Source organism: Canis lupus, chromosome 16 (assembly GCF_048164855.1).
Source record: "Canis lupus baileyi chromosome 16, mCanLup2.hap1, whole genome shotgun sequence".
NCBI lineage: Eukaryota > Metazoa > Chordata > Mammalia > Carnivora > Canidae > Canis > Canis lupus.
The window spans coordinates 4,205,638-4,233,089 of record NC_132853.1 but is presented as its reverse complement, the minus strand read 5'-3'; the positions used below and the strand labels follow the sequence as shown (position 1 = coordinate 4,233,089).

At 43.8% G+C, this 27,452-nt stretch overlaps 1 protein-coding gene and 2 pseudogenes across 7 annotated transcripts in view; 1 reads left to right on the top strand and 2 right to left on the bottom strand.

Annotated features, from left to right (window-relative positions):
• Positions 1-27,452, bottom strand: part of MVB12B (multivesicular body subunit 12B) — a 186,397-nt gene that overhangs the window by 123,372 nt on the left and 35,573 nt on the right. For all 7 annotated transcript variants that reach the window (XM_072777954.1, XM_072777949.1, XM_072777947.1 and 4 more), the window contains one exon: positions 3,965-4,072. In XM_072777954.1, coding sequence (XP_072634055.1) covers positions 3,965-4,072 — 108 coding nt within the window. The remainder of the gene's footprint in view (positions 1-3,964; positions 4,073-27,452) is intronic.
• Positions 13,638-13,769, bottom strand: LOC140607691 (U4 spliceosomal RNA; annotated as a pseudogene).
• Positions 19,916-21,057, top strand: LOC140605607 (glyceraldehyde-3-phosphate dehydrogenase-like; annotated as a pseudogene).

Below are 27,452 nucleotides of genomic sequence, written 5' to 3'. Positions count from 1 at the left end.
TCAGAGAGCCAATCAGGGAATTCTTATCATCCAAATTCTGCACTATAATCTCTTGTGGCCACTCCATTTTCCTTCCTACTGGTGTATAATGGCACTTTGGGAGGGTCTTTCTTCAACATCTGTCTCATCACAAGAGTTCCAGAGCCACGAGGACCAAAACTATCTGTTACTGCTATATATCCACGCTTAGCATACTTCTTGGCACATAATAGGTGCTCAATTATTATCTACTGAATAACATAATGTTTTGGGGTACGTTTTAACCTGGGTGAGCCAGAGTCAGAAATCAAGTTGGATTTGCTTGGATGAAACAATCTAAGCTGTATCAGTAAAAACAAAAGTATACTAAATAAAAACATTCTAAACCAAAAGCACACAAATGAAATAAACTCTTCAAACTTCACTATGAAGGTCAATGTGTCAAGTATCAACTATGACCAGGGCTTTTATGGCGCTATTGTCACAAAACCATTTCTTTCTCTCAGAACCATTGCGTTTGCCAACTATTTTTTATTATTAAATTTCAGGTAGCTGGGTCTTGAGGAAACAATGCACACTGCAGTGCGGCTCAGCATGTGGAAACTGGAACGTTACTAATGCAGAATAAATCTCTGATTGTGTAGAAAAGGTATGAACCGTTAACCTAACTTGAAAACATCAGCTGCTTTCAGAATTGCCTGATCTAATCTATCATAATTTCTTTTTTCCTGGCAGTTGCTTTTCCGTGTCATCACTGCTCTCTGCATTGCGAAATTAACAACTGGGTATGTTTTCCTGCCCCAGAGATGGATGGGCATTCATCAATATCCTTCTCAAATGTCTTCTACTTGACAAGTTGGGTTTTACACAAGTCAACTGCAAACCACTTAGCGACCTCACCCTCCACACTCTACAAATGTCGCTGATCATAAAACCAGAACGTCAGTGGTGTGGCCATTAAAAAAAAAAAAAAAAAAAAAAAAGCATCAAGAACCGTCCCGTGCATACAAAATGGGAGGCTGTACTGTCAAAGCTTCCCGCAGCCCAAGTGTGGTCCCTCTCTGCGCACAGGGCTGCTGCTGTACGGGGTTTAATACAGTAGGTCTGCGACACCATTAATTTTGCTTGTTCCTCTCCCCTCCCCCATCCCGTGCTCTCTTTCATTTCCTCCTCATAAATATGAAGAACATATTCCCAATCCTTGTTGAGCAAATGATTCATGCCAAAAGCCCAATATGCACTGACTAAGGGTATTTATACTGTCTCTGGTAGCCAGTATTTGCTAGTATACTGTAATTATTTTTGACAACCTTGCATTTAAGGTAGCCACAGATAACCAACTTAATATTCAAATGTTCATAAATCCTTCTGTTTAATATCCTCCCTACCTAATCTATGTACATTATTATTACAGGTAATGCAGAAAGTACAGGGCATGAAAAGTGCAATTAATCTCGATCCTTCCCCAGGAAGCAATGTCATTCCAAAGCCAGGTTTCTCTATTAATAGCATTAAGGGGGGAAAGGAATTTCGGTTCCAAAGGAGTGTCCCAAAACTCCTACACTGGGAGTCTCAAGCCACCTAATTAAGAATCTGCCCAGTCTTGAGATCCCACATCCCTCCTCTACAGTTGTAAAAATATACACTGTGCAAAGTCCTGGCTGTGACAGCAGGGCCAGGATAGACTGGCTGGAGTAGATTGAAATACACCCCATTCCTACTGTGCTCCTGGGCTGGTGAGTAGATCCCTGCTAGCCCCCAAGTAGATCCCTTTGGATCTCACTAAAGGACTTAACAGTTCTTCTGAAAACAAGATGCACCGATTTCCCATACTCCTTCAGAGGGAGAGGCAGGTGCTTCTTCCCGCCGCCCCTCATCCTCCTCCCCGAGCCCTTCTTCACACCCTGCCCCACCACACTCGGTCTGCATGGAGTAAGGCTTACAAAGCAGGCACTCCATAATCTCTCTTTCATGTTCAACAAATGCCGATGAGCCTGGTACAGTTTCTATGATACATTTATCCAGGACACCCAAAATTCACAAGTACTGGTGACTGCTCTGTCATTTTTAAGACTTGTATACCCCACCACCTTCAGGGGAAATGCAAAACAAACAAACAAATAAACACAAAAAACCCCAACCAGAAATAAAAAACAATCAAAACGATGGTGGCTGTCCTCTGAGGCCATAGTTTTGAACTGTAGCTTCAGTCAGGGAAGCTGGGGGCTAAGCAGAGGTCAGGAATGAACACTTAGAGACCACTGGGCACAGTGAGTTAGCTGTTCCAGTCCTCGGGATTTCATCCTCAATGCCCTGAGCGGCACTGAATGCACTGCAGGAAGGGGCAGGCAGCACACAGAACAGAGGTAACAAAAGCTAAAAGTATAAAGTTTAAAAAGCAGGTTTAGGTCAACTCCAGGGACAAAGGGGCGTAAGAGCACAGGGATGGACGAATGGAGCATTGGGGGCAAAAGGCAGTCTACCCTCAACTACATGAGGCCACATCCTGAAAGGCAACCCATCCTCCAGATGGCCCCTCAAGGTCTCCTCGGGCTGCAAAGTGAGCCCCAGGAACCTGCTCACACTCATTACAGGCTCAGCTGCCACATTCCTGCCTTTATGAGAAGGATTTCTAGTGTTTAGCACTGGGACGGTGGTCCTCGCCCCATTAGAAACTCTGTATTTCACAAGCATATATTACTCTCATAATTGGGTGGGGGGAGGATTAAAGCAATGACTTCTCCCCTAGTCCTAAATACATTAGGAATGATTTCCCTAACAAAGACTTATCAATAAACAACAGGAACGGCTGGTGGAAGAGTGTCAAGCCAGAGAACCACATGACTGTCTACATCCAGTCAACACCAAAGGGACACACAGAACCCTAGGATAGGATCACAGGCTGTGTCATATGTGATGGGGAGAAAGACTTATTGTTCCCCTTTCACACTTCTGAATGAGGATGTTTGAAAAAAAATGTTTTTTAAACCATGAGCATAAATTACTGTTACAATAAAATTTATGAAAATGAATCAATAAAAACATTCCTCTCCCCATTTTTTTTTTTTTTTTTTTTTTTTTTTTGGTGTGCCTTAGAAAGAGACAATAATATTTAGGCCCAAATAAAACATCACCTCTGAAAATGAAAATCTGACTGCTCCCTCTTTGGGGCTAGGGAAGACAAGGGACACCGTCGGACAAGCACAAACTCTCTCATTTCAGGAAAGGAGCTAATACTTCAAGAGACTGTCTTTGGATGGGAGAGATTTATCTGCAGAGTGCCTAGGACATGCCTCGCTCAGGGTAGACTTGTGCAAGTCCTTGTGAAAGCTACTTCCCTTTTTTCCTAAGCCACTCATTAGAACATTCTGCTGGAAAAGCCTTAGTAGATAGCTTTAAAATTTCCTGATTTATGGGCCCAAGAGTTAAGGATAGCATTCTGAGAGAAATCTGCATATGTGGTAGAGACCTACCTGCAGAAACAATGAAATATCAAATGTTATAGAGACTTAGGGAGAAAGGCAGTCATTCTGGAAATAAGGCCATGTCTGGGGAAAGAGATGATCATGGAGCATCTTTCCAGCTACACTTCTGTGTGTTGGCTGGTTAAGCCCAGTCGCACTCGCAAACACTCACATCCATACCACTGTGTGACTTGTGACTTACATGAAAGCTAGGCAAATTAGGGTTGGGAGAGAAATTTCCTGGTTCCCTTTGGAGAACACATTTTAATGGAATTCACTGTACACTTGGGCACATGGTTAATAATACTGTTAATAAATGAAACAGCGCTAGCTGCTGATTCTACCCAGTTCACTAAAACCACACATTAATATGGCAATGAAAATAAACCACCACCACCACCACCACCACCACCACCACCACCACCACCACCACCACAACAACAAAGAAAATGAGGAAATTTCAACCAGGCACGTAAATGCCTTGTGTTCGCTCAGCAAACGGACACCACTCCTGGACTTACATTTTCTTTGGAAAATGATCTCGTGAAACACAGGTATCTGGTAACCTTGGATTTAAATAAGCCGTCTTTCCAGAGGTCAGCATCCACACCATCTGCTGTCTGTGCAACCTGTACCAAAGAGACAGAGAGGTGCGCAGGTAAGGCAGGCTGGAACCCAAGGTGTGTGTGAGCAGCTTCTCCGTACCTGCGCCAATTAACACTGGCCCGAACTCTCATGGCATCTCATTAGTTCATTTCACTAGGTGCCAGGAAGGGGCTTTCCAAAAGGGGGAAAGGGAGAGTGTGAAAAATACAACTTCTAAAAATACTGTCCCCTGGGAAGCCATTGATTAAAGATGCCCTGACAAAAACGGTTCTAATGAGAAAAGAGCAACTTTTGTCGCAATGGACCCAGGGATTGGGGAAGTCAGCACATTGAGTTGCTCATTATCACTCGGGGGGAACAGGACAGGGTGCAGAGAAAAGTCCAGGGGGGTGTGAAACGCCACCTGCTCCAGGACCCCGGGGCCAGCCAGGGTGCCTTGTCAATGGGACCCCAGTGGGGAGTAGGGGGCAGGTGCCAGGGAAACTCGCTCCTCGCTGTGACTTCTCTGCACAAGCTCTGGGAGTGGTACTCAAGGTTAGAAACTGTATCATGATGGAAAAATAAAAAAGATTCAGCTCCCTGTTTATGGTCTCAGTAAGAAGCCATTTTCCAGTGTGTGGCTGTAGAGGTGTTCCTAGCAGAAGCACTCAAGCATGAAGCCAGCCTTGATTTGAGTCTTAAAGGACCTGTGTACTGGGATGGGGGCGGGGGGGAGGCAGTGGTTTTAAGGCCCCTACTTTGGGGCAAAGAGTCAACAATCAGACTGGAGAGCAGGAGAGAAATGGCCAGACAAGGACAGCACCTCCCCCCACTGCTCCCCATGTCTTTCCAGACTGCTCCATTCACCGACTGTCGGGACTTGTTTTGCCTTCTGACATCGCACCCCAACAGGACAGCATTCCCAGCACAGTGCCTTTGGCTGGCACCCCGAGGGAGCACATCTGGGAGGACAGAGGGAGCAGCACCTCATTTAGGGATGCGCTCCAGAGCAGTCTGCTCTCTGCCACCTCCCTGGCTGTCCTGTGGAGGTTTAGACTTTGGGATGCCGTCCTTGATCTGACAAACTGCTGAAATGAGATCTTTGCACAAAAACTGCCTTGACTGGGCCCCATCCCAAGTACACATCCCACGAGCACGCCCACAGCCTCTGGCTGTCACATGCGCAGGGCGGGGGCACATAGGCCCCCCTGTGTCTGCCAGGACACCCCCAGGGCCCCCCCACAGCCATGCTCTCTGAGGCTGCCTCAGAAAGACCCAAAGGCCAACTGGCAAAAGAAAAAGGCCTTTTTCCCGCCAAATGGAACAATCGTAAATTAACAAATACAACACAGGAAAAAGAAAGATCCTTATGCTGCATATGCAAATATATTTGACCTGAAACCTGGAGGACAAATGGCATGGGAGTAATTTTAGGAATCTTTGGCTCCAAATACGTTACCCCCACAGAAAGACATGAAATAGAATGGCATCAGGCCTCATCAGGACTTTTCCCTGTAATGGTCTTACATCAAATCAAGTTTCTTGGAAAACATGAGATTTAAGGCAGCAGCACTAACTCTCTGCCACCAAGGATCCCTTTTGTCAATTTTCTCCTGTGGATTCCATGTTTTGAAAGATTTTTTTTCCCCCAACTGTCCTTTTACTTTTACTGTACTTCCTCAATTCTAGGATGTAGTCATTTGGGAATCGCCCATGGATTTAAAGAATAACACTTTAGGAAAAAAAAAAAAAAGAATAGAATGTCAAAAGGTACAGATTTATTTAAAGATGCATTCCAATTTCAGAACTATTTAGATGTGAAAATAAAAGATGCTATAGGAATAAAGAAATAAGGGAACTTATATGGTTTCTCTATATTAAATACATTATGTTGGATAAATAAAGAAAAATAGTCTGCAGAACACTGGAAGGCTGCATGCAGAACTGCACGCTGGGACCTCAGAAGACAGAGCTATCTTTGACCTTCCAACAGAAAAGGAACAGAGTTCAGAAGGGCTCTCCTGAATATTTGGGAATTCCACTGGCAGGGCGGGTATACCCTAAATCAAGGCTATTGTTTCCAGGGCTTAAATATGATTTCCCTCCCCTCGCCCCGCTCTGCTTGCCCCACTGTCTAAATTTTCTTTTTTCTGGGTGAGAAGACACCTCACTGTGATAAAGAGGACGGGGCAAGCATGTAAAGAGCAAAGGCTCACAGCCAGGCCTGCCCCTTCCTCAGAGGCCCAGGCAGTGGCAGTTCTCCAGCCCTCACTGGAGAAGCGTTAAAAATGGACAATAAAAGGCCAGGCTTTGCCCTGAGGCCACAACTCATTTACAATGAAGTAAATATGTGCAATGCCTTCCAACCTCAACTAAGAGAAGGTGAGGAGGATAGTGAGAGAGGAAGAGTGTGAGTAAGCACAAGCATGAATGTGTGTGTGTGTGTGTGTGTGTGTGTGTGTGTGTTTCTGGGCAGAATGCAGAAGTGCCCAAAGCTCAGACCCACACAGGGGATGGACTGGAGCAAGGAGTGAGAATGTCTGGGGTCCTGGCTTATCAGGAGCACAAGGGAAGTGGCCCTGGCATCACAAAGCCAGGCATTCCCAGCTTTGCCTTTCTCGTAACAATAAGATATACCCAGAGGCTTCTTTCCAATCTGGTCACATACAAGTGTTTACTAACCTTAACTCTTCCCGTCCCAAATTAGATGAGCTAACGACCTACAAGAGAAGTGATGTATGAGACAGAGTATGCATGTGCACCCCTGCAGAAATTCATGTCTCAACTCTGACCATGAGGATCCAGCAGCCAGCCTCTAATCCCGGGACAGGAGAGGTTGTGGGAAGGTGGGCCAAGGGCTGCAGAAAGAGGTGCTCCAGGTGGAGCGCAGCCCATGAAATCAAAGGCAGACGTGAACTTGACACCGGATGGCTTAAGCAAGCCACCTCCTCCTGGGAACACCGTGATTAGAGATGATATACATGCAAAACGTCTGCCTCAGTGCTCACCAGGGAACACCCACAAAGCAAGGGCTAACACATCTAAACTAAAGATGAAGATATCTGGTCTGACATCGGACCAAACCTTTAAAGCGATGTCATGCTACATCAAGATTCAAAAAGTCCTCAATTGCCAGGCTGGGGTTGAACTGGGAATCCAGTTCAATCCTCTGGGATTCCTTCCCCATCTCTGGAACTAGATTTGGTCTCCAAACACCAATTATATACATGTGCAATTAATGTTTACCTGCCCACCCTGCTATCCTGCCACTGGACCATAAGTTTCACAAGGAAAACACTGATCCTCATCTCCCTGCTGCAGTAAGCATAGTGCCCAATATGTATGGGCTCAACTAAAACTTGTGGAAGGAATGAAAGAATCAGCCATTCAATCAGGAGCAAAACGTAAAGAGCTACCCAAGAAAGGTCATCTCAAAAATTTTTTTAAAGATCTTTTTAATTAATTAATTAATTAATTAATGGGGGGGAGTAGCAGAGGACAGGGAGAAGCAGACTCCCCACTGAGCACAAAGCCCAACATAGGGCTCAATCTCATAACCCTGAGATTATGACCTGAGCCAAAACCAAGAGTCAGACACTTATCCGACTGAATCACCCAGGCGCCCTGGTAATCAAACATTTTTAAATGAAGTTTCCAGGATGTAATCCCTTGAGCTGAGTATAACCCCTTCAGAATCCCCACTGTGAAGCCACATACCCATTTCAACAATGAGGTCCCTTAGTCTTTTGGACATCTTGCTGGTACCCTGTCCTGTTTCCCAAATCACTATAGGATGTCCAATGCTGCTGCTATGCTTCCAGAGTATCTGACATGGGGCTTCACATGCATACATATGCATACACCCACACACATACACTCTCACACACTCTTATTACATACTCACACACACTCATTCTTCTGTCTTATAGCCACTCACTTTTGCACACCTCCCCTGTCTTTCCAGTGTCTCCCTGGGTACAGGAGCTGCCTCTGGGGAGGAGTAGGTGGGCAGCGACAGACTGAACACATGGGTTTGTCTCCCTACTCTGCCAATATTCCTCTCAAATGACAACCATGTGAGAGAACATACACGAACCCACTAAAATAAAGATCAAGAGAAGGGTATGATGCAAGAGAGATGCCAACAACTGTCTGGAGATGTGGAGAGTGAAAGGCTGGGATTTAGCAGAATGGAGGAGTGGACATCTAAGGACCTAGAGAGACAAATGATCTGCCCCCCGCCCCGGGCCCTGGGCCCCAGAACCACCAGATTCCATTGGGGTGAAGGTGGGGTTGTGGGGGTGTGTACATGTGAGTTTAGAGCTGAAAGAGGAAGACTGGAACAAGGTCTATGAACACAGCAATTATACTCCCAGATCCCCACCCCCATTTCAGATGTATTTTCTGCAGAAATGGAATCAGTAAGGCTCAGGACTCCAGAACACCAGGAGGAAGTAGACTCTGGACTGGAAACGGGGGTTACCATGCACACTGAATGGTGGGCCCCTTCCCCTGCTACCACCAGTCTTATCCTTTCTGCTTCTGGCACTGTGGCAGCCAGGTTTATCACCTAAATGCTGGATGTCAAAGAATTTGTCTTTGGAGACACTAAAGAATGCCAGAGAATGGATTGGCACACCCAGACTCTGGGGGTCTCCTGCAACAAAGCTACTTCCCTACTACATCACCCTGTGTGCCGCCCACCAGCAACAGGCCCCACCCCTACCCTTGGCGCTCCAGCCTTACTCACCCGTGCCTTGCTCTTAAATAGAAACTGGCCACAGATGATCACCAGGGGCTGGGGGTAAGTTTCAAATATGAAAGACAGGCTCCAAATTAGAAAAACTGGCATTTGAGGGTAGCACAGAGAGTAGGAGAAAACAAAGTTAGGGAGCAAACAATCAAACCTATAATTTGTATAACTGCATCCACCAAATAAAATGGAATATTGTGAAAACAATTCTAAAGGATCAATTTAAGAATAATATAAAGAGCTTAGAAATAAAAGTGTTATAGATAAAATTAAGAATTAAAAAAAATACTGGAAGATAAAATTGAGGAGCTCTTTCAGAAAGTAAAATACAAAGACAAGATAAGCTATGGGGAAGAAAAAACTAAGAGGGCTGAAGAGTCAGGACAACATCCAAAGAATGACATAAAAAATGGAAGGGAAGGTGAGGATCCATATTAAAGAGGCCCTCGGTGTTCCAGCACAGGGAATGAGAAAGTCCCACCCAAAGCAAAACAGGAGAGAACCACACCAAATTTGGGAGAAATAAACCATCCTGAAAACTTCCAGAGGGAAGTAACAGGTCACATACAAAGGAGTGCGAATCAGAATGCATTAGACTTCTTGATGGCAACACAGAATGCTAAGATGAGAAAATGCCTTTAAAATTCTGGGGAATTCTAGAATTCTCCACCTACACCAACTGTGAGGGCAGAATAAAGACCTTTGCAGATGTGCAGGGACTTAAGAAGTTAATCTCCCACCAGCCCTTTCTTAGGAACCTACCAGAGGATGCATCAGCAAAACTGGAGATGATATCAATGAAGAAGAAACCACGAATCCCAGAAAACAGATCCTGCACAGGATGGCGATGAGAGGGGCAGCGTGCCTGGACCAGTGTGCCCGGACCTAGACCCAAGGAAAAGAAGGCCGTGGCAGGCCACCTGCAGGAGGGGACATGACAGTTTTTGGAACTGTACTTAAGCCCTGGGAAGAAATATGGATGGGTGTGTGACAGATGTACTGGAGCATGTAGAAAACTAAAAACACAGGAATAAAGCTGTTTAAAAACATATTTATTAAATAAATTAATTTTTTTAATTAAAAAATTTGAATGTAAAAAAGCAATAGGCACTTAGTATGGAGGTTCCTCAAAAAGTTAGAAATAGAACTACCCTATGATCCAGTAATCACATTACTGGGTAGTTACCCCCAAAATATAAAAACACTAATTCAAAAGGGTAGATGCCCCCCAATGCCTATAGCAGCATAGATGTATCACTATATTCTATATACAACAGCCAAGATATAGAACATTTATAACAGCCAAGATATAGAAGCTTCCCAAGTGTCCACTGGCTGATGAATGAAGAAAAGGTGATATATTATATATTATTATATGTATATTATATATTATATGTTAACAATTATTATATATATAATGGAATATAATTCAGCCATAAAAAGAATGAAATCTTGCCATTTGCAATGACATGGATGGAGCTAGAGAGTATTATGCTAAGCAAAGTATGTCAGTCAGAGAAAGACAAGTACCATATGATTTCACTCATATGTGGAATTTAGAAACAAAACAAATGAGCACAGGAAAAAAGAGAGAGAGACAAACCAAGAAACAGACTCAACCATAGAGAACAAACTGATGGTTACCAGAAGGGAGGTGGGTAGAGGCTTGCATTAAATAGGTGATGGGGATTAAGGAGTACACTTGCAGTGAGCACCTAGTGGTGTATGGAAGTGTTAAATGACATATATATTATACACCTGAAACTAATATAACACTGTATATGTTATACTGGAAATAAATAAAATAAAGTAAAATAAAGATAGGAAAAAATTAGAAAAATTAAAAATTCAAATATAAAAATCAATAGATACCTACACAATTAAGCAAATGAAAGAAGTAAGTTAATGACGTTCCAAGAAAATGAAAAAGTTGTATAAGAAAAGCTACCCCCCTGTACATGACCCTGATGGAGTGGTACCTCATGTTTGCCTTGTCATAATATGTAAACACTGACAATCAATTTACCAAAAATTGAGATGTTGTCTGATGGGGGAGATTATAAGAGAGCTGAATGTGTAGGATAGGTAAATCAAGAAATAAGCAGTATACTCATACTATTTAGAAACATGGAGATAAAACACCAGAAGTGAAGAAATGTAAGATCTGAAGGTGACTACCTCTGGGAGTGAAAAAAGAAGAGTGGGACTGGGGGGCTGCCGAATGGTCTTACCTGCATTTGGTACTCTTTGATTTTCTTTTTAAGTAGGTTCCACATCCAGAATGATGCCCAGCATGGAGCTTGAACTCATGCCCTAAGATCATGAGCTGAGGTCAAGAGTTGGACGCTTAACCAATTGAGCCACCTAGGTGCCCAAGTACTCTCATTTTTTCACTTAGTTAAAAGAAAAGTGAATTTTAATTTAAAAAAAATCAGAGAGCTGGGAAAATAGATCATGGAAGACCGTATGGGAATGTTCTATTCCTTTTAGGGCAATACCTCAATACCAATTACCCCCTTGGTGTGTTCCCAAGAGTGTGACGATGTCCAAAGCTGTGTGTAAGAAGATTCCAGCCATCTCTACTGTTAGAGTCCACCAAGAGTCACTCCCTGGGAGAGTCCTGTGAGTGGTGGCCCCTGGCCCTGCAGAACCAACTGCAGGACGACCTTTCAGGAAGCTGTCTAACCAGGATCCTGGCTCAGCCTCTGTCTCCCAGCCCAGGCCTCTGGTTTTCCTCTCTGGCCCAAGTTTAGAGGTCTTATTCTGGACTACTGTGCACCAATCACAGAAGAAAATGTGTGCCCAGGAGGCCAAATAGCCTAGTATGCAGGGGTCTGGTTACCTGCAGCTAGCCTATGAGGATTTTTTTTTTTTAAGATTCATTTATTTATTCATGAGAGACAGAGAGAGAGAGAGAGAGGCAGAGACACAGGCAGAGGGAGAAGCAGGCTCCATGCAAGGAACCTGACATGGGACTCGATCCTGAGACTCCGGGACCATGCCCTGGGCCAAAGGCAGGCGCCAAAGCGCTGAGCCACCAAGGGATCCCAGCCTATGAGGATTGACGCTGTAAGGAAAACCTGATGTTAAATGTGAGAAGTCCTCCTGGTTTCAGAGCAGGTGGCTGGGCTGGAATCTTTGCTTTGAGGAACTCCTGTCTGCCTGGCATAGGTCTAAGAAGGTCATGTGCATTTCTCATTGAATTCTCCCAATGATCCAATGACATAAGTTCCATCTGCTCCGCAGATTACAGATGAGGAAATGAGGCTCATAGCATGGAGGTAAACTCGGCAAAGTCACTCAGCGCTAAGCGAAGAAGAGGGCCTCTTGGATCTCTAGCCCCGACTGTGCACTCCTGCCTCTACCACATCAACATTCAGGAAGCAATCGCCCTTCACCACCCAGCAAAGGATGGTCGGCCTGCCAGGACCTGACTTTGGGGCAGTTGAGAAGCCACATGCAGGCATACCTGGAATATACCAGAAGGACAAGACCCAAACAGAGCCTCCCAGGGCCACTTCAGAGACCCACCAGGACCACAACTGTGAAAGGAGACTGGGAGCATACCGCAGCATCTCAGTGCCATATGCCACGGAAAAGGTAACACTTGCAGACACTTCTGGAAGCACTGAGGTCTGGAGAGTTTTGCTTTGAGGATGAAACTATGGAAAACGGTGAAATTAACTTTAACGCTGAAATGCCTTCCTCACTTTGTGAGACTTAAGCCTAAGCTATTAACTCTAATGTTTTTAAAACGTCCTCCGCATCCAGGCAGGGACCCATGATATCACTGCATTTCTCTGCCTGTGAGACACAGAAGTACTGGAGCTCGCCTGCGTGAGAGGGAGGGTGGGGAAACAGAACTAGAAATAGGACACAGGGGCCCAGAAACCAAAAAAAGTCAGAGCGAGCAGACCTCCCTGAGAGAGAGCGCTTCTGGTTCACTGGAAGGTCAACAGCTGGCTCCCTGGAAGTGGGGCAGGGGCGGGGGTTGCTGGACTTTTACCCAATGCCACACCACCCACGCAGACAGCGTTCCTGTCCAGCCACTCCACTGTGTCTTCCATGTACTGTGGGTAATAATAACAGCTAACACTCACTGCATGCCAGGAGCCTAAGTATTCGCACTAAGTCATTGTAAGTAAGTGTAATAAATGCATTTACACAGCAACACTAAGAGTTATGATAACAATGATCAGTTACCTTCTGATTTTACAGGTGAGGAAACTGAGGAATGAAAGGGTCTTGGCTCAATCAATTACGGTATGCCAATACCACAGAATATTTATTCAGTTCTTAAAAAGGATGAGTATATTTATAACTATATCCCTGATATATTAAGTGGAAAGGGGGAATGTTACCAAGAAGCATATGAGAGAACAAATGGCACGAACCAGAAGTTCACAGAAGCAAGACCAACGGCCAGTGAACATGAAAATATGTTCCACCTGAATAATTAAATTCAAGTGCCAACAACAAGATGCCACTTTCTTTGCCAAAGAAAGACACATTTTAATGGGGAAAGAAGGCAATAGTGCAGAGAGGCTATGGGGGAATTAGGCACCTCGACTGCTGCTGGAGTGAGAAGAAAGTAGTATAACTTTAACTTAGATTAATTTGGTGCTGCATATCAAATACCTTAAAAATAGACATGCCCTGGGGCGCCTGGGTGGCTCGGTTGGTTAAGTGTCCAACTCTTAGTTTCAGTTCAGGTCATGATCTCAGGGTGCTGGGATCAAGCCCCCCATCAGGCTCTGCACTTGTCAGGGAGTCTACTTCAGGTTTTCTCTCTCTCTCTCTCTCTCTCTCTCTCTCTCTCTCCGCCCCCCCCTCTATCTATCCCACCCCCCTGCACTTGTGCTATCTCTCTAACATAAATAAATAAATCTTTAAAAAAAATAGACATGACTGTGACCAAGGTTTTCAATTAGCAATAATCGCGCCTCGGATAAACCTCATTGGCTATGATACTGCCACTGCGCAAAGCCAGACTGTGACCAAGGAATTCTGCTCCTGAGCAGAGAGCCCAAGGAAATGATGGGATGTGCACACAAGAGTGCAGCGACCATTTGTTCATTCATATTGAGTTTCTGGGGGCCCAGCTCTGATGACATTGCAGATGACAGACAGTTGAATAAGACCTTAGACCCAGCACTGACCCCACGGGGTCATAAACTCAATGGGGGAAGACACACGGTAAACACAAACAAACATATGAAGATAATTTTAAGGAGGAGTAAGTGCCTTGTATAAAATAAAATAGGGTCATGGGAACAGAGACTGAAGAGGAGGTTGCTTCAGGTGGGGTAACCAGGGAGGCCCTCTCTGAGGAGGTGCCTCAGTCTGATATGTAGATGACTTCTGGAAGCATGGAGGTCTGGAAAGTTTTGCTTTGAGGATGAAACCGTCACGTGAGATCTGGAGACACAGCCTTGCAGGGCGAGGGTGGAAACCAGGCTGATGAGGTAAAGGGACAGGAAGGGGGGAGCTCCGTCACCAGAGCCTGGTCACATGGGAAGAGTGTTATCTGTATGTCCCTTGGGGCACAGTGTTTAAAGGCAAAAGCAGGGAGTGATAAATTTCTAACAATCAGAGAACACCTTTACAGTGGAAGACTCAGCAGCAGGAAACAATTTTGAGGACATGTAGCTAGGAACACAGGAAGTTTAGGGGGAAAGACCAAGTTACAAAATGGTTTACATAGGGGATCCCTGGGTGGCGCAGCGGTTTGGCGCCTGCCTTTGGCCCAGGGCGCGATCCTGGAGACCCGGGATCGAATCCCACATCGGGCTCCCGGTGCATGGAGCCTGCTTCTCCCTCTGCCTATGTCTCTGCCTCTCTCTCTTTCTCTCTCTGTGATTATCATAAATAAATAAAAATTTAAAAAAAAGAAAAAAATGGTTTACATAGTACAATTTTATATTTGTTTCTTAGGAATAATCTATATGGGAACAGATATAGACAAATGTAAAGCAAAGCACTAACTACTGTTTGGTTCTGAACAGTTGAGATTATGGGTATTTTTTGGTGTTGTCTTTCTTAATTAAGGTATAATCGACATACAACATTGTATTAGTTTCAGGTGTACAATATAGTGATTTGATATTTATCTATACTGTGAAATGATCACCACCATAAGCATAGTTAACATCTGTTGCCACAGAGAGTTACAGAAATTTTTCTTCTGAGGTCTAGACTCTCAAATATGCAACACGGTATTATTAATTCCACCACTTATAATTAAGTCACCACTCCCCATGACTGCTGTATTTTATAACTGGAAGTTTGTTCCTTTTAACTCTATATAGCTTTTTTTATAATAAGAAAAACAACAACAACAACAACAAAAAAAAAAGAAAAACAACAATCTAGAAGACTTCATTTGATGTGGTGAGAAATAATGATCTATCAGATTTAAACCTGAGAAACACTTTGTAAATCAGCTACACATCTGAGCTGCCCAGAGGGGCTGTGCAGTAAATCCTTACTACTGGCAGTATGTCTTCAATGTCAGCATTGAGTACTCCTTGCCCAATGAAAGGTTCTTGAAAGACACCACAGCTAATCACCAGGCTAACTAGCAGATTGGTCAACCCGTTCACACCCCGGTGTTTTAAGGGAGCCCACCCACAATTCAAAGATGTATCTGGCAGACACAAAGCAATCAAAGGGGCCAGGAAATTCTGCAGACATTCCAAAGGAAATATCTGGCTGACACTGTAAGAATGAAGTTCAAAGGGCTCTCGATGTGTTAGATCATCCACTGTGGAAACACAGACACTTGGCCCAGGTCAAACAGTGGCCAACCGTGAAGCCATTTCAACTCTTAATCAGAGCAGTTTAGGCACCACATGGAGACAGGGAGCCTAAGTAACCTCTCTTCTGAATCCCTAACAGAAGATGTGCCCAAAATGCTTTTATCTAAAACTCTGAAGTGGAAAAGAGCCATCTGACTGATATGAGTCCAGAAATTCTTGGTTGTTGTTTGGTTCTGATTTCATTTGCATTATTTTATTCATTCTGTATCCTAAATGGACAGCTCAAGTCCACCACAGATTTTCGGCTGAAATGTCTAATATTTCTTAGCAAAAGAAATGGATGTATGTCCCTGTCCCTGAGACTGCTCTATCTCCCTCAGCCTGTGATTTCCTACCTCCCTATCTTCACTCATGGAGTTCCCTCTGGAACCTCATTGTGTGGAATGTTCTTATCACACTTTGGGCCTGGCTGAAGAAAACCTATGATGGCAAAGTCTCCTTGAGGATACCAGCCAGAAGCACATGCTCTTCTTCCAGGATCTTCCCTTTCCTTTAGCTTTTTTTTTTTTTAAGATTTTATTTATTTATTTCAGATAGAGCACAAGCGAGAGATAGAGCATGAGCAATGGGAGTGGGGGGCAGAGGGAGAAGGAGAAGCAGGTTTCACGCTGAGCAGAGAGCCTGACATGGGCTCAATCCCAGGACCCTGAGACCTTGACCTGAGATGAAGGCAGATGCTTAACAGACTGAGCCATCCAGGCACCCCTTCCTTTGGCTTCTTGCATGAAACCTCTAAGATGGAGGAAACCATAGACAAAAGAAAAGAACTCGGATTTTTGGAGTCAGGTAGATTGGAGTTCAAGTCCTGGTTTTGCTACTTCCACACTGCAGTCTCCCAGAAGTCATATTTTTCTTTTCTGGCCCTCATCAAAAAATGAAAATCATCGTAATACCTAACTCATGGGATTATTTGTGAGGATTAAAGGAGAGAAAGCACAGAAAGTACTCAGCCATAATGAGATATCACTTCATAACTGCTAGGATGACTACAATCAAGAAGACAGACAAGAATGAATTTGGGCAAGGATGTGGAATTTGAACTCTTGTCCACTGCTGGCCAGATGGTATTGGGGTGCAGCTGTTTTAGAAGCAGTTTGGCAATTCCTCAAAATGATAAACAGAGTTATCAGAGGATCCGACAATTCCAATCCTAAATATAACCCCAAGAGAACTGAAAACATAATGTACACGAAAACTTGTTCACAATGCTGCTTACAGCATTCTTCATAATCGCCAAAAAGTAAAAAAAAAAAAAAAAAAAAAAAATAATCGCCAAAAAGTGACAACCCAAATGCCCACCAACTGACAAACAGAATGTGGTACATCCAGACAGTGGGATATTTTTCAGCTGTTAGAAGGAAATGAAATACTAACACCTGCTACAACATGGATGAACCTTGACAGCATTACTAAATGAAAGATGGTCACAAAAGGCACATATTGTATCACATCATTTACATGAAACATCCAGAAAAGGCAAATCCACAGAGTCAGAAAGCACATTGGTGGTTGCCGGGGGCTGGTGGGCAGGGAGAATTGGGGAGTGGCTGCTAATGGGTTTAAGATTTCTTTCTGGGGTAATGTAAACATTCTGGAACCAGACAGTGGTTGGTGTAGGTTGCACAACTCTGTGAAAACACTGAGAACTAGTGAACTGTTCACTTGTAAAGGATGAATTTTATGGTATGTGAATGATATTTCCATAAAGGTATGATTTTTTTTAAGCTCTTTGCCTAAGATCTGGCATGTAGTGTACACTTAAAAAATTTGAGCTCCTTATTCTTATTTCTGCTCCTTAAAATAGGATCCTATTTTATCCAGTAGGGTCTTTTTCAGAATACCCTGTCCAAGGCCCTACTGGTGGTCCACAATCAGATATTTCCTAACTGGCTGAATGAATAAGGAACAGAGTACCCAGTGAGAAAATGCTCAAAGACTAAAGCTGGCACACGAGGGGTTACACAGAAACCCTTCCTCATTCTACCTGGTGCACAGCTGCTGTCGCTCCAGCAGGCATAGAGAGGACCCATTCCTGAGGCTGGACAGGGTGGAAGAAAACAAAGGCCCCTGGCGACACTCCCAGAAATCAATGACCCTGCTTCTGCACCTGCTGATGGGGAAAGGCAGATACAAAGGGAAATCAGTTTCTGGAGACTGTGAGGCCATGAGCTGGGAATATGGGATGTAAATGCAGGCAGGGCATTTGGCTACATCAAAGAAGGAATATCCTTTCCATTCCTGGTCATCAGGAAAGATGGCTTGGGGACACAGCCCCAGATCTCCACAGATCCCAAGAGTAGCAGGTTCCCCTGTGGCTGGTTGGCACCCATGCACAGAGGCAGGTTCCTCTCCACCACAGACAATCTAGGGCAGGGCTGTAGATAACAGAGCAGTGGTCAAGCACGAACCTTGAATCAATACTACTCAGACACATGCTGGTCACTGTGAAACAAAAATCTAAATAAAAACAAATCCTGGATGGATTAAAGATTAAAGGTGAAAAGCAAAACTTGACAACTTTTCAGAAAAAAACATTAAAAATATGTATGGTTTTAATTGAGGAAATTGTTAAAGAAATAGACACAGGCGTAGAAAAAAAATCCATAAAAGAGAAAACTGATGAATTTTACTACCCTGAAATTTAAAACTTCGGTACTATAAAGGACACTCAAAACAGTAAAAAGACAAGCCTCAGACTGTGAGCAATGCATAACTGGCAGTGGATTAATTTCCCAAATAAATAAAGAACTACATATCAATGAGAAAAAATAATCTAAAAGAAAAATGATATACAATATGTAGCAGCCTTGGGAGAAAATGTTCAACCTCTCTAGGAAATGTAAATTAAAAATGACAATGTTACTTTGTGCAAGGCAAATCATGGGCTAAACTGTAAATATCTGACAAAAATGAGCAGGGCGCAACCTGGCACTATTGGTTTGGAGAACACATTTACTAATTTAAGTAAGGTGAAAATGACCCAGCAATCCCACCCCTAAATTGTTCCCTAGAGAAATTCTTAGCATAAAGAGATGAAGGTATTATTTGCAACACTTTTTATAATAGCAAATGATTAGAAACAACACACATCCTTATCAACAGGAGGATGAATCAATACATCATAGTATATTCATGTGACAGATTTTGATATAGCCTTGAAAGTACATGAACTGGAGCTGTAAGGATCACCAAGGATAAATCTCAAAAACAATGCTCAGCCAAAAGAGCAGGTTGAAAAATAAGTACAGTATGATAGTAGATTGCATATGAATATCATCTATATATAGTTTGAAAACAGGAAGAATATATAGGAATGATAAACACCAAACTCAGTAGTTACTCCGGGTAAAGACACATGGCCTGGAGGGTGTGCAGGCACCAGTAATAGTTTATCTCTCTCACTGAAAATAAACTTCATATAAACTTAGTGAGACGTTAATAACTGAAAAAGCTGCATGGTAGTTACGTGGGTATTTGTTCTGTTATTCCCTATACGTTTCTTACATATAGTTGATCCTTGAACAACACAGGTTTGTGTCGGTCTACTTCTTTGTGAATTTTTTGGCAATAAATATAGTATGGTACTGTAAATGTATTTTCTTTTTCTTATGTTTTCCTACTAACATTTTCTTTTCTCAAGCTTACTTTATTTCAAGAAAACAGTATGTAATACATGTAACAAAAAATAACTGTTGACTGTTTATGTTGTATCAGTAAGGCTTCTGGTCAATAGTAGACTTTTAGTAGTTAAATATTTGTGAAGTCAACAGTTACACATGGATTTTCAATTGAGACAGTTGGGGGAGGCTTAGCACCCCATCCTTCTTATTCAAGGACAATTCATATGTGAAATGTTTAGCAATACAATTTTTATTTATTTTTTTAAAGATTTTATTTATTTAGTTGGAGAAAGCAAGCGAGAACAAGCAGGGGGAGGGGCAGAGGGAGAAGGAGAGAGAATCTCAAGTAGACTCCATGCTAAGCCTGGAGCCCAAGACCTGAGCAAAAATCAAGAGTCAGATGCTCAACTGACTGAGCCACCTAGGCACCCCTAGTAATACAATTTTTAAATTAAAAAAAAAAAAATCAGATTTTAGATACCTTAAGAAACAAGAGTGGGGCCTTCAAACACTTGTAAATGTACACAAGGAAGAGAGTTGCCAGAGAAAAAAACACAGACACCTGATTAAATTTGAATTGCAGAGGAAACAGTGAATAGTTTTTTCAAATTTAAAGAATTTTCAGCTCTCTGCTCCTCCCTGTTCGACAGACAGTCGCATCTTCTGGTGCAGTGCCAGCCACATCCCCAAGACACGATGGTGAAGGTCAGAGTGAATGGCATTTGGCTGTATTGGGCGCCTGGTCACCAAGGCTGCTTTTAACTCTGGCAAAGTGGATATTGTCGCAATCAATGACCCCTTCATTGACCTCAACTACGTGGTGTACATGTTCCAGTATGATTCTACCCACGGCAAATTTCACGGCACAGTCAAGGCTGAGAACGGGAAACTTGTCATCAAGGGGAAGTCCATCTCCATCTTCCAGGAGCAAGATCCCACCAACATCAAATGGGGTGATTGATGCTGGTGCTGAGTATGTTGTGGAATCCACTGGGGTCTTCACCACCATGGAGAAGGCTGGGGCTCACTTGAAGGGCGGGGCCAAGAGGGTTATCATCTCTGCTCCTTCTGCTGATGCTCCCATGTTTGTGATGGGCCTGAACCACGAGAAGTAGGACAACTCCCTCAAGATTGTCAGCAATGCCTCCTGCACCACCAACTGTTTGGCTCCTCTAGCCAAAGTCATCCATGACGACTTCGGCATCGTGGAGGGCCTCATGACCACCGTCCATGACATCACTGCCACCCAGAAGACCGTGGATGGCCCCTCTGGGAAGCTGTGTCATCACGGCCGAGGGACTGCCCAGAACATCATCCCCGCTTCCACTGGCGCCACCAAGGCTGTGGGCAAGGTCATCCCTGAACTGAACAGGAAGCTCACTGGCATGGCCTTTTGTGTCCTCACCCCCAACGTGTCAGTTGTGGATCTGATCTGCCACCTGGAGAAAGCTATCAAATATGATGACATCAAGAAGGTGGTGAAGCAGGCATCAGAGGGCCCCCTCAAGGGCATCCTGGGCTGCACTGAGGACCAGGTTGTCTCCTGTGACTTCAACAGTGACACCCACTCTTCCACCTTCGATGCCGGGGCTGGCATTGCCCTCAATGACCACTTCATCAAGCTCATTTCCTGGTATGACAATGAATTCAGCTATAGCAACCAGGTGGTGGACCTCATGGTCCACATGCCCCCAAGGAGTAAGAGCCTCCTGGACCACCAGCCCCAGCAAGAACAAGAGGGAGAGAGAGGCCCTCAGCTGCTGGGGAGTCCCTGCCCCAACTTAATCCCCCAACACACTGAGAATTTCCTGACCTCCAATATACATCCCAGACCATGAGGAAGGGGAGGGGCTTGGGGAGCCCTACCTTGTCATGTACCATCAATAAAGCATACTGTACCAAAAAAAAAAAAAGAAAGAAAGAAAAGAATTTTAAAGATTTTCATATTTAATTGGGCATCTTATTCTTATTTGCTAAATCTGGCAACCCAAACAAGAGGGTATGCTCTGCAGTTCTGTCCAGTGAAAAACCATAAGAAAATCATACACTGAGCATCAGGAGAATGCTCCCGTAGCACATTCAGCATGCTGCGGATGCCACACGGACATCACATACCAGGGAATGAGAATGTGTTAGTCCTATACACACTAACCTAGAAAGATCTGACCAGCATGTGCATTGTTTGGGAATAACGAAGTAAGAGCTTACTGCATGATCTAATTTATATTAAAAAGTCAAGTTATAATGACATAGTTCTGTAAGTCATTTAAACACGTAAGTGCTGAAGCAAAAGGAAGAAAATGAGCAAACTGAGGACAGTGGCTAATAGATATTAGGGGTGTGGTAGAGAATTACTTGAGACTTGGCTGTATTATTTGATTTTTTTAAATAAGATTTTTGTATCCTTTATTTAATTAAAAATAAATAAAATTTTTTTGCAAAAAGAAAAAAGTCTAGAAGGATACTTCCAAACTGTTAATAATATGCATAGGATTAGAAGAAAGGAAAGGTAGTAATATTTTCACTCTTCAGTTCATATAATTCTATATGATTTGGATTTTCTGAAATGAGCCTTTATAATTTTTTAAATATCATGAAGATATTTTTAATTTAGAAAAAAGGTTCACTAATCCGCTCTCTACCACAGGATCTGATGAGTAAGAGAGAATTATTATGGAGGATGCATCTGCTGAACAAAGGTTGTAAGAGAGAAGAAACGAAGAGACGCTCACAAGGCTATTCCTGAAGACCATCCTCTCTGTCTCTGCTAACCATGGCAAAGTATTTCAAAGTTCTTTTCTGGCAGGACTCTGGGATAACAACTTATGCTTCACACCACCCAGTCCTACTCTCCTGGGTCAGGAAAGCAGAAAAAGGCAGTATTTTAGAACACGGGCTTTGATACTGCACAGAGAGATGTGAGTTCAAATCTTAGCTTCAAAAAAAAAAAAAAAAAATCTTAGCTTCACCACTTGGTAGCTGTGTGACCTTGGCTGAGTTCCTCAATTTCTCTGAGCCTCAGCAAATGGAAACAGTAGATTTAATCTCATACAGGTGTAGTAATCATTAAACGAGACAATGCAAACCAAGTGCTTTACCCATCAGCTGGAACACAGTAATCCCTTATCAGTGGTAAATATTGACGTTTATGTAGCAGAAACACTCCTTCCCACACCCAGGTATGCAGGCTGACCTGACCTTAAACAGAGACCTTTATCTGCCATGTGCAATTCATCTCTTCTGGCGACAAGTCTTTACTTTTCTTTCAGCAAGTATTTACTAAGTGCTTAGATTCACAAGGCAATGCACCATGCTCTTCAGCATAGACAAATATGAGTAAAACATGGTCTCTTCCTCAGAGGAGGGCCAACAGACGAGTGGAATCAGCAGTGAAGGTGCAGTGTGTGCACGCAGGAGACCTGGGTGTGATCTCTGCTCATCCACACATGTTGTGTGATCTCAAGAAGAGCCCCCAAGCTCTCTGAGGCTTTGTTTTCCTATTGTAAAATAAGATTATAACTGTAACTCCACAGGGTCATTGTGTGAAATAAACACAGTCTATGGAAACAACTAGCACAGGGACAGACCTAGCAGGGATACTCGGCGTTACCAGAAGTGCACACCTGGTGGGGCTACTTGGAGCTACCGGAAGTGCAGACCTAGTGGGGACACTTGGAGTTACCGGAAGTGCAAGGAGAGTTACCTTAGTAATAGAATAGAGATAAGTGTTCAGAAGAACAAGAAAGTACTTCAGGGTGCAGGGACGGGGGATGAGATAGAAAATGGAAGGAGCAGAGCAAAGGCAGCTTCAGGTGGGATGCCACGAGGAACGGAGGTAGGAGGAGCCAGAACCTGGGGGAGCAGAGTAGGTGCAGGAGTTAGGACTCTGCCTGATGCTTCAAAGAGAAAACCCTGGAGCTGAGAAAAAAGGGATCAGAGTCCTCTTGGAAGAGGCCACCCAGAACATGAATAGTGAGGGCAGGCCTTGGTAACAATAGAAACAGAAAAGGAGGGACGCCTGGGTGGCTCAGCGGTTGTGTCCAACTTGATCCGGGATCCAGGATCGAGTCCCACCTCGGGCTCCCTGCATGGAGCCTGCTTCTCCCTCTGCCTGTGTCTCTGCCTCTCTCTGTCTCTCTCATGAATAAATAAATAAAATCTTAAAAAGAAAAAGAAACAGAAAAGGATGGTGTGAAAGATGACGCCCTGGGAAAATCCCAAGACCCTGACAGCAGGGGGCAGCGAGAGGGGAGGTGGTACCCAGGAAGTCTGGCCTCTGCTTGGTAGGAACAGTTGGGAGCAGGGGCGGTTGTGGGTCCGGGGGCTGGGTGAGCGGTAGGAAGGAAACGGAGGACTGTTCAGTTTGAGTGTTACAACCGTCATACGTGGACTAGTGTGGCAGGCATAAGGAAACGGGCGTCTGGCTAAGGAGAATGGCCTGAGTACGGGCTGTTTGTGTGAGGATGCGGCCCAGCCTGAGGTGGCTGGGACCCAGGCTGGAGGAGAACACACTGAGAAGGAGTCTGTGATGCAACCGGGGGATGTCATGGTTGCAGGAGAGGCGACACAGGAAGGGGAAATCAAAGGACAAGGCAGGAGAAATCACATTTCAGGGATAAGAGAGCTCCAAGAAAGAAGGGCTATGGAAGAATATTTGATGACCTAATAGTGCAATAATAGAAAAAAACATACAATGTAATAATAAGCATAGTATATATTATAGACAGTAGAAAAAGAATATGCAACAGAATCCTTTTATTGCTGAAACACCTGCCTGCCCACACAGGAAAAAAACTAAAGGATACAGGCCAAAATGTTACCAACACTGTTTCTCTGAGTGGTAGAATTATGAGCCACTTCTTTTCTTCCTTGTGTTTTCTATCTTTCAAATCATCTACGGGGAGCTTGTGTTAGTTCTGCATTTAGAAAATGGGTATGTTCAAGAAGAAAGGAACTGGCCAACAGCATCCAAAGTTGAGATGAGATCAAGAATAAGAATTAGGAAAAAGCCATCGAATTAGACAATTTGGAAGCAAGGGATGAGTGGAGATAATGATAGAAGAGAGGCAAGCAGAAACAACCGGGTGGAGGTGGGGGCGGGTGAGGACTATTAAGACAGCAGCCAGAGGGGCTGGTAAGGCAAAGGGAGGAAATGGGGGGAGGAGGGGTGCACCTGTTTCTAGGAGCAGAGGAGACAGCAGTATGTCTGTGTGGAAAGGAAAGGGGGAGAGGAAAGAAAGAGGAGAGGAATATTCAAGCAAGAACCCAGGCAAGACGACGAAATGAGAACTCCCCTGGGAGGATTACTCTTGGGAAGGAGGCAGCTACCCAAGGATGCACATCTCTTCCCTTCTGCCTGGGTCTCTAAATTGCATGCAGACAGGGACCACATCTGACATGCACAATTCCCAGTACCCAGCACACGACCTACAATTGGTGAGGACTCAATTAGTATATGCCAGTCAGTGAACGCTTCCCATCCTCTTCTGCTCCATCTCTAAAGTTTCAGAAAATCTCTGAATCCAGCTGAATGGGCTCATATAAAGGAAGCCCTTACATAAAGGGCTTACATGTCAGTCGACTTAGGGAAACCATAAAAATACTCATTAACAAGCAACTGCATAGGTCCAGAAAGATTCTGGACCTTGAGACTCCAAGACATCTAAGTGCCTTCTTAAAAACAAGAAAGAAGTTTCTCTATTCAACCAATTGAACTGACTTCAAGGAAGGTCCAGTTACAAGACACAATTTCTTTTTTTAAGATTTTATTTATTTATTTATGAAAGACACAGAGAGAAAGGCAGAGACACAGGCAGAGCGAGAAGCAGGCTCCATGCAGGGAGCCTGATGTGGGACTCGATCCTGGGACTCCAGGATCATGCCCTGTGGGCTGAAGGCAGGCGTTTAACCGCTGAGCCACCCAGGCATCCCTACAAGACACAATTTCTGAGTACAATTCAATAAAGCCACAAAAAACAAAATAGGTCTAAGATAAGCAGGCAAGGTCTTTGATAAACGGCACTGTTTTTGCTTTAGCTAGGGCTCTCGCAGGATATGGTAAAGAAAACAGCACACACTAGCAACCTTGGGTTCTGCATGGCTTCCCTAGACCTTGAGGGAGGAGGCTGGCCTGCACACTAGCCCAGGCTCCCCTGCCCTGGCTCTCAGCAGAGACCACCGGCAGCTGGCGGGACAGCCTCCTGCTGGAGCCAACCACCTCTAACCGCAAGGCCTGGCCCTGGGCTTCTGGACAGTCTGGTGTCTTCCAAGGGGCCCTTGGAAGAGACCAGACAAGACCAGGAGGATGGGGAGAGTTAAAGCAATGGAGCATAGGGGAGGACACTTGAACTCGCACCATTCGTGCGTCATACTCCGTGACAGGAGGCAGGAAAGCAGAGGAGATGAACTGGCACTTGTGACTAAGTCACCCTTCTTATTTACTCTGTTACTCAGCTCTCAAACCACACTGCCAGCTGTAATTGCATTTCAATTCATGTTTAACACAAACATAACGTAGCTGGATGTTGGCATCCAATATCACAGCACAGAAAGGCAGAACAAAGGAGCCAGCTAATTCAATTCAATAACTATTCTTTGCACGCCTGATGGGGTATGTATACACTCAGGCACTGTACGGGGGGTTCTTGGGTACAGCCACATGAAAGACATCATTCTACAGCCTCCAGGGGCCTCAGACCAGGGTTGGGGTGGTAGTAGACCTGTGCAATTAGAGTGGTAGGAGCTGCAAGAGAGGAAAGTAAAGGCGCTACCAAAACACAAGGAGCCGGAACATAATTCCCCTAGAAGAGGAATGCCATGCACACCCAAGAGCACACAGGTGAGAATGGGAACAGTCCATCTGAAGAGCTACACAGAGGTGAAGGGGATAACAGGGGCACTGGAAAGGTAACGAAGGGACAAATCAAAAAAGGTCTTAGATTCCAATGAAGTCCATCCATTGGATGAACACCTACTCTGCACTAGTTCCTGGGTATTTAAGTAAAACAATGAATTTGCCTATGAATCTAGACACAGATTGCTGGAGAACAATTCTTTATTATTATTATTATTATTTTTTAAAGATTTATTTATTTTATTTTATTTATGATAGAGAGAGAGAGGCAGAGACACAGGAGGAGAGAGAAGCAGGGTCCATGGGGGGGGGGGGAGCCCGACGTGGGACTCATCCAGGATCGCGCCCTGGGCCAAAGGCAGGCGCCAAACCGCTGAGCCACCCAGGGATCTGAGAACAATTCTGAGCAGGAATGTAATCTGATCTTTTAAAAAGCTTCTATCAGCAATCACATAGGGAAGACTGGAGGTTAGAATCGAGCTAGGGAGACTTGTGAGAGACAATTCAATAGGCCTTAGCAAAGGACAGAGGAGATGCACTTAGTAGGTATCTGCTTAGTCTGCAGGCCAATCCCTCCTTAAAACTCTGCCCCCCTCACGTGCTCCGCTCCACACACACACACACACACAGTGGAATTTGCAATCTTGTAACTTTTTACTGCATAAACTGTACAAACTTGTCATCTGTTTAAACCATGGTCCTAAAGGGTAAGGGAACGGCCAAGGGACAGAAGAGGAAATCAGAAACAAAAGAATTCAATGAGGTTGTTGGACACAGATAACTGTATTTTTTAAAAGCTAGTTTTCCTTTATACAAAATATGCAAACCAAACCTAATAATCATTTAAATAAAATGATAGGAAAAAAAACAGTACCATGCACAAAAGCAGTATCAGCTATCAATTAAATTAGCTCTATAAAACAACCTGAAAAGGTTCCCTTCCTATTTTATAGCTTTAAGATAGTTTTCAGGATGTTGGAATTACTTGTTTCTCGACAATTTTAGGGAATGCTACCTTAAACAACTGGGCCTGGTACTTTTGTTAGAAATAATTCTCTAATGACTTTTCTTATTTCTTCCTTCAACACACACTTTTTATAGGATTTCTTCTTAAATCACAGCAGAAATGATCTACTTCATCGAGATTTTCAATTTTAGTCACATAAAGCTGCATATAACATCTATGCACCACATTCTCTTATAATTTTCAAATCTCTTTATACTCTTGCTTTCCTTTTCTCAATCTAAATTCCACTTATTTTTATTTCTGTTTACCACTATATTTGCCATAAGTTTATTTATTATGCGTTTTATAAAGAATCAATTCTCAACAATTCTCTCCCTCCTTTTACTTCTAATTTCTGATCTTATTTTTGTTAT